At 42.4% G+C, this 8,251-nt stretch overlaps 1 protein-coding gene across 2 annotated transcripts in view; it reads right to left on the bottom strand.

Moving 5' to 3' along the window:
• Positions 1-14: 14 nt before the first annotated feature.
• Positions 15-8,251, bottom strand: part of MIDEAS (mitotic deacetylase associated SANT domain protein) — a 53,125-nt gene continuing 44,888 nt past the window's right edge. For both annotated transcript variants that reach the window (XM_009564025.2, XM_054066551.1), the window contains exons 6-13: positions 8,091-8,233; positions 7,128-7,231; positions 5,410-5,485; positions 4,156-4,244; positions 2,890-3,039; positions 2,512-2,685; positions 1,906-2,105; positions 15-229 (exon numbers count right to left, since the gene is read on the bottom strand). In XM_009564025.2, the coding sequence (XP_009562320.2) occupies positions 22-229; positions 1,906-2,105; positions 2,512-2,685; positions 2,890-3,039; positions 4,156-4,244; positions 5,410-5,485; positions 7,128-7,231; positions 8,091-8,233 (1,144 nt within the window). In that variant the 3' untranslated portion in view covers positions 15-21. The remainder of the gene's footprint in view (positions 230-1,905; positions 2,106-2,511; positions 2,686-2,889; positions 3,040-4,155; positions 4,245-5,409; positions 5,486-7,127; positions 7,232-8,090; positions 8,234-8,251) is intronic.

Genomic DNA, 8,251 nt, shown 5'->3' with positions numbered 1-8,251 from the left:
TCCATTTCTGTTTTATTTCTGCTATATTTCTCCATCTTCATCTGAGCTTGCACTGCTGCTTGCATTGCTGCTGCTCCCGCTCTCACTGCTCTCTTCCTGCTGAGCCTGGCTGTGGGCTGCTGCTGCCTCTGCTGCCTCTCTCTCTTGCTGCTTCAGTGCAGCCGCCTTCTTCTCCTGCTCCGCATGGCTTTTCATGTGAGCACTGCGGCTCTTCACCTTGTAGAACACCCTGAGGAAGCACACGCGTACATTAGCATTAGTGTCTCATACGGCCTCCTTTGTTAATTCCCCAAAAGAGCTTCTGGAGCTCCAGCCTCAAGTTTTTGAGCTTTGGCACAGGAATTCACAGTGGTATTGCAATAGAGCATCTAGAGCAAGTACCACTTCTGACTGGGTGTGTGCCAGCACCAGGTGAAGTGCCAGCAGGAGATCCTGAGCACGCTCAAACCATTCACTTCATTTCTTAATACAGCCATTTCCTCTCATCTCTCATTCATCTCTTAGTATGATGATGATGCTTAACACAAAAGGGCCTCGTTTTTTTTAACATTCCCCCTATGGTGCAAAAATAAAATAAACATGGTGGTGAAAAACGGCCAAACGCCGCTCCCGAGTCTTGTCTGCACAGCTAGAAAAACTTGAGCTATTTCCTCCTAACTTTGCACTTCTATAATCTATTCCTCCATCATTTGCCATTAACTATTTGGATTTGGCACCAAATGCCACAGGAGAGGTACAGACACCATTAAGAATCCTTGACTGCTTCTCCTTTGTCAGTTACCAGGACCAAATCCCAGTTGCCCGACTTCTCACAGCACTGCCCTTTTTCCAGTGCCACGTGCTCCCCGAGGTCACAGAGACCCAGCTTGGCCGGGCCACCTAAAGCACTGCTACAGCAGGAATCTGTCAGCTAGATGGAGTTGCATTTTCTAGCCATCCCCTAGCTTAGTGCCTTTTTTAAATAAAGGGATAACTACTGGAATTACAAGACACTCTCTTGTTTTAAGAGTGAGCCATTTATGTAGGGAACTCATTTTTCTCGACATTTACAAATCATAGAATCACAGAACAATTTGGGTTGGAAGGGACCTTAAAGATCATCCAGTTCCAACCTCCCTGCCATGGGCAGGAATATCCCACTAGCTCAGGCTACCCAAGGCCCCGTCCAACCTGGCCTTGAACAACTCCAGGGATGAGGCAGCCACAGCTTCCCTGGGCAACTGTGCCAGTGTCTCACCACTCTCATGGGGAAGAAATTCTTCTTTATGTCAAGCCTAAACCCGCCCCTCTCCAGTTTATACCCATTCCCCCTCATCCTATCACTACAGGCCTTTGTGAACACTCTCTCCAATCTATTGGCAACAAACCTACAAAAACTACTAGAACTGCGTGAGGAAAGAGAAATACATTTTACAGACACAAATGATGGACGCAAATTTAACAGCATAAACTGTGTGTGCACTGGCCTAATATCTGCTGCTATAACAATGGCAGAGTCTTGCATTTCTATACGACTGTTCATAAGTAAGTCTATACCATGTTCTTAATATGTCGTCTAGCAAATACACAGAAATTATTGTCACACAAACATAGGCATTACAGAGGGGCAATAGAGCAGCTGTTTGAAAATGCAGCTTAACGCCAAATGCTGCAAATGCAGGTGGTGTCTCATTCCATTTAAGCAAAACCAGTCAACAGCAGGAAATTATCCAAGCAGTAGTATCTTAATAGAAATATATGTAAAAAACCCTAATTACCCAGCTATTATTTGCAAATAGTCATTAAAATTATTGCCAATGTCTCTGGCCTGCACAGGCAGAAGGAAAGATCACTTGAGAACAAGCTTTCACAGGAGATGCCCTACTGCAATTCTGTGACTATTGCTGGAAGTGGAGTTGCTCTTACCTGCCACATTTTTTACATGGAAATGTGTTGTCTGTGTTTGGAGTTTTACTGGTAGCATCTAATTTTATCTTCTGTTTCCGCCGTCTCCTCTGCACTGGAGCAGTAATAGGCTTTCGTGGCTTCACTGTTGTCTCCCTTGGCTTCCTTCCAATTCTGCCTGGGACCGCTGCCTCTTGACTCCCCATATTGGCATGATTGGCCTTTAGAGACAGGGGAACAGTTAAGGCAAGCTGAAACTTGAACCCACAACCAGAAGGAAGACAATGGCTGAGCTCCTCTGCTTCATTTATTCCAGACCAAGCTTCTATTTAACAAGAAAGTCTTCAGGATATTTTCAGGACATTTCTCTTTATGGTCATATGTGTGCACCAACCACAAAGAATTATACTTTATTTCTCCCCCCATCCTTAATCATCCCGGTTCTCCCACCACAGCACACAGTATGGTTGCTAGTAACACATTAAGCTACCTCAGCCCAGTCTCTTGCTCTGGGAGAAGTTAGAGGTGGAAACTTTTTACATCTGGAACTGTCGATCTAGTATTTTCTAAACCTGTTGAAGAGTGAAGGCAGTATAGAAAGCACAATGCACACAATGTGGCACTTACTATTATACCATCTTGTAGTGTCTGTTCATCTTTGAGAGGAAATGTGTTCTTTCTGTCATCCGTCCCTTCCTCTGCCTCCTCTTCTTCCTCCTCTCCTTCCTCCTCCTCACGCCCCTGTTCCTCACTGTAAACATCCCTTCTGGGAGGAAGAACCCGTGCAAACCTATGGGAACTCTTCAACAGAAGAAAGAAGAACCGTTAATTTTGGGTCTACGAGTAAAGGTCATTATGTGACACAGGACACAAATTCGTGAGACTGGACTCCTCCACACTGACCAGATTGTCTCATTTGTTGGTAAAACTGAAAGTAGAAACAACAGACAAAAATCAGACTTCACACCACAGCCCAAAAGAGGTGAGAGAAATTTAGGAGGTTACCTTGATGTCAACTTCAGCTTCATCTTTCATAGACTTCGCATTAGTAACATCAATGTCTCCAAAGATTAAGGTCCCATTCCGACCAATTTTCACCTGTTTCTTGTATGTGTAGTAGAATTCCACACACTGAGCCACTGTTTTGGTTTTTATCTGGTGTCAGAAAAACATGAAAGTCCAATGGATTACATGATTTTAAAAAGGCTTATAAATAATTACTAAAGGTGCAATAAATACATTGTGTATTTTTCTTTCTCCAGTGGTCTCCACTCCACAGCTGCTGTTAAAGCTTTCTTTTCCGCATCATATTTGCCTGTATGCCCCATCCCACGGGCCAGTCGCTATTGTCACTGTTATTCACTGAGAACTACAGGACTAACTTTCCAAGGAAAAGCCAGTCAATGTAAAAGTGACAGAACCTGGCACCTTTTACCCCCTAAAATGTTCCAACTGAGCTGTCAGGCTTGAGAACAGCCTTTCAGTTTTATGGGGGAGCTTTATTTTCCAGCAGCGCTTAGGAGAAGACCAGACCAGAATACCGATCCAAAAATGGAAAAGGTTTGCAGTCCTTTCCCATTTCGGCCACATGCATTTCATACACTTACGATGGCAGACAATTATCAGCACAGACCTGTGATTGGATTTATATGCTCCATTAGTGATTTTTCAGGAAGTTTTGCAACATATTCTTAGCTTCTAGGCTTTTGCAACTTTAATGTCTTTTGGGAATTTATTCAGGAACTATGTATGCAGCTCCTGGTTTTGCACTCTCCTTCAGTTATTTTCCCCCCTCACTGAAGTGTCATGAAAATAAATGGGAATGATCATTTTTACTATCATTGTCACAGAAAACTGATGAAGAGAGATCCTAAAGGATGCATCATTCACATATCCTTCTTTGGTCCTTCTCATCAGTAGCAAGGATGTGTTTCTATTTTGTTTTATAAGCAAGCATTTAAGCCATACTGGAATATTACCAGCACTATAAATACACCCTGTAGAAGTGATATCTGTAGCGTGAACCCATGGGAGTAATGCAGGAAGCAGAACGGTTAAGTAAACAACAGCAGCAAAACAAAAGCTATTGTTCTTACTATGTAGTAAGATTTTATGCTGTACTAGATGATACAAGATCTCTGAAATCTTCTGAGTGCAGGACTTCATGCTTATTACTGAGGTTTCAGAAAAATCAAGATCGAACTCCCTCTATTAAATGCTCAAGTATGTAAGAATGTATCATTGTTGCCATTAAAAAAATAAGGAACTTACAAGCTTTTGGACCAAGAAAAAGTCTTTCTTGTAGACTGCAATGCCTTTGTTAAAAAGTTTTTTTTCAGCAACTTTCCACTTGTCTGATCCTGCAGGAAAAAGAAGTTGTAACCAAAGCCCTTGGAATTTCAAATATTTACTCTTCTACATACTACTTCTTCATCTTCAGCTTAATTAAGACCAATACACATGCTAGGGTCACATCACACCTAATCCAGCATAACTGCAGACTGCTGTTACCTTTGCCCTACAGCTCCACTTCAGCCCTCCGCTCATCACTTGCTTTATGTTAGATATAGTACTCATCACTACAGGTTAACGCAGTTCAGCCTGCAAAAACTAGTCAATTAGAAGTACTAAGATGTTTTCCAACAAAACAGCAAGGGGAACAAACACACTTTCTAGTGGCCCAGTCATTAGATTCTACACAAGGGAAATGGTGGGGTATGAGAATAGGATCTTCTCTTTCAGAAGAAATCCACTGTACTTGAAGATTTATTGCATCTCAAATACTCGTACTGCCCTAGCAGCCCTGCCTCTGATAGTAAACACATTTTGGAATCTCTTTCTGCTTTATGGATATCACTCAAGTAAGACTTTCCAAACATTACAGCAGGACTGCCTATGTAATTTCTATGGTTTGTGTCACTAGCCATTAGATGTCTCTCTACCACCTTAATCCAGGTCTTTCTGGTGGCTAGGGTCATGCTAGATCACTGAAGTCAATATCATATAGGCAACTATTTTCTAATTAGTTACAAGACTACAAAGACAGTGTACAGCATTTAAATTTTGCAGAAAAATTGACAGGCATCAATAGTTGGCTGAGCTTACTTCAGCAAGCTGGAAAACTCCTCCTATAAAACATCCTTGTAACTCCATTCTGGAAATTAATGCCAGAGATTAATGTGGTTCTGAGGTTACCACAGCCTTATTTTTACCTACTAGCTATCTTTCCTCATTCTCTGTGGCTTAATGTAAGGAATTACATTCTCTTTTCACCATAAAGGAAACCAGAACACACATATATGCAAATACACCCATGCACATATTCTAATAGATGCAGCATTTCTTACATTATAGGTACCAAAATTTGCAAAGGCAAAATTCCTTGTAAGCCATCTTCTGATTTACCAGAGAGAAGAGTGGTCTTTTAATCTCATTTTAATGTTAAAGATTTTCCCCAAAGAGTAGAAAGAGTTAGAAGAATTCCTTTATGATATACAAAAAACAAAGTTATTACGGTTATCAAACCTGTGTAGTGATAATCTGCCAGAGGGTGGGTAGGCGATCGTACTGGTGTCTTCAGTAGCAGTTTGGTCAAAGCTTCCTAAGAAACACAAATAAAATGATTATTTTAATGTTTGGGGTATTTAAAACAAAGATGAGGCAATTGTTAATCCTCAACTAGGATTAACAGATCCTTGTTAGGCATCTGGCAAGCTAATTGAAAAGAATCATAGCACAGTTTAACATTTGGGATAGAGACAACTTTAAAATCACTGTCCACTGAGTCTTGGGGACCACTGGTGACTGGTAAGCTATCAGCAGCTCTTCATTTCTGTGCGAATGCAAATTGACACTTTCCAATACAACCACCACGGTATCAGAAGAAAGTTAACTCCATAGACAGACCGTACACAGCTGTTTCCTCACATCTACTGAAGGCCTAAGTTACACACTTGCAATCAAAAACCCTGTCCTAAATGATGCCGGTCTTAAGAATAGAGCGGCTGAGGGAACTGGGGCTTTTCAGCCTTGAGAAGAGGAGGCTGAGGGGAGACTTTATTGCTCTCTACAACTACCTGAAACTACCCTTGTAGAGAGGAGGGTGCTGCCCTCTTCTCTCACGTGACAGGTGATCAGGTGATAGGACAAGGGGGAATGGCCTCAAGCAGCACCACAGGAGGTTCAGGCTGGATATCAGAAAAAAATGTTTCACAGGAAGGGTCATCAGGTGCTGGCAGAGGCTGCCCAGGGAGGTTGTTGAGTCCCCATCCCTGGAGGTATTTAAAAGACGGGAAGGTGAGGTGCTCAGGGACATGGTTTAGTCGTTGATAGGAATGGTTGGACTTGATGATCCTAGAGGTCTTTTCCAACCTAGTGATTCTATAATTCTATGATTCCATTAGCATTTTAAACCACCTTAACCATGAGGTTCTTGCTGCCAGGGCCAGCCCTTGCTCCTCACTGATGCCAGCAACAGCCATCACAACAGTGGGCTGTTTCTGGGAACTCATCTAGAGGAAACGTAGCACATACACACAGAAGAGATTACGTCTTATTTGCTCTCTTTTGCAATGTAGGTCAATACAGAGTCTCACAAATGTTGGTGCTGGCACGCTATGAGGCATGGGAAACAAGCAACCCAGCAAAAGTGTGGGATACTCCTGAACACAGGCCTGATTTCTGTCAGGTTAAATCAATCCTAGAACCATAAAAGAATGATGACCCTTGTCCCATACGCTATGCTCTGCTCTTTGACATTGCCTCCCAGGGGTGTCAAAGGGCGTTTGTGAAAGTGTATGATGTCTTACATTTCCGGTACAAAACTAGCAGCACAGCTCTTTTGTAGATATGCACAGAAAAGTTAAATGGATTTGCCAAAAGTAAGACGAGCAGTATACCACACTTTTAAAGGTCTCAGCTTCAGCCCTAGCCTGTTATTTTTCCTCCCAACATAGTCATCTTCCCAAAGACAACATATGACTCATTTAGCAGTCGCAGCTCACTCGCCCTAGTAGACTGTCTGCACTGTCCCAGTTGGAAATATGCAAGACAGTAAGTGAACATGGCACTGTACATTGGGCAAAACCCACTTTAGAGACAGCAACATCTCCAATGGACACTAAACTGTGGGAGCCAAATGCATTGGGAGGAGTTTGCAAGGCTGTCCTCTCATAAGTGACAGGTTACCTGGCTTTCATTAACATCTTTGACCACATCAAGGGTAAAAACCTGAGAAGACTCACCAGAATGCTTCCTTTTGCTTCATGTAAGAAATGTAGCGCCAACTCCTGGTTGGTTCCACCCCCAGGAAAAATGCTTGAAGAGGCAGCAGCTAGCAGGTTTTCCACTATTTCCACAGAGGTACCAAACAAATTTAGATAAGATTAAAATGGAGTTTCCTACAGGATTTGCATTATTAATTAGCCCTTTTGAAGCAGAGTTAGACATAACAGAAAGTAAAACTCAGAGAAGTTGAGCATCCTTGTAAATTTATCTGGGTCAAATTTGGACACAAGAGCTCATCACACTGCAAAATCACACAACATTACTTTGCATGCAGGACTATGCCCAGATGGGAGTTCCTTGCAAATCCAATAATGTCTTTCCCTTGCCCTTCATCTCAGAGATTTCCTGAATTCTTCCTATTCTGTAATATGAATTTCCATTTCACAATACCCTGATTTCTCTTTCATCATAAAGATTTCTTCAAAGCCGACCCACTTCCTCTTCCCTTCAGGATTTATACATGCCACAGCCCATGCACACCAACAGCAGACAGCTCCCCAACCCTGCATGTAGCTGCCACAACTGCTTCCTGATTCTGACTTCTCTCTGCAACTTGAATCTTCCAAAATACTATTCTGTCTAGAACACCCCCTGAAAACACAGAAGTTGTGAGCATGCGGGCTTTCAAATGTTAAGAAAGCAAAGAAAGCTTCACTGAGCAAATGGCTGCTCTTTGCCTGACCAGTAACGAATGGTCTCACTTTATCTCAATTAAAAAAACAATCGTATCAACTTCCTCCCATCCCACCACACAACCTGATAAAAAAATTTTACTCTTAAAGACTGTTTATGGCCAGTCAAACATGTCACTTGACTGGCAGGTCTGAAAGATTTTGAATTATGCCTACAGTAGATATGTGGTTATCCTTACCAAGTGTGGAAGGCTAGAAGTCCCGTTTTCTAGCCTTCCACATTCTTACCATTCTCTTGGGTGACTTTGTTGGTTTCCAGGTCACCCCAAGGCTGCCACACCAGCTCTGCTTTATGTTCATCAACTGCTGCCAGAGATCTGTCCTGGAGTGATGGGATTTCTGCTTGAAAGCGAGCTCCTACGTTTATTCGCCTGCAGAAAATGTAGCAA

Source organism: Cuculus canorus, chromosome 5 (assembly GCF_017976375.1).
Source record: "Cuculus canorus isolate bCucCan1 chromosome 5, bCucCan1.pri, whole genome shotgun sequence".
Lineage (NCBI taxonomy): Eukaryota > Metazoa > Chordata > Aves > Cuculiformes > Cuculidae > Cuculus > Cuculus canorus.
Note: the sequence above shows the minus strand (reverse complement) of the source record. Positions and strands in the feature narration are given on the sequence as shown.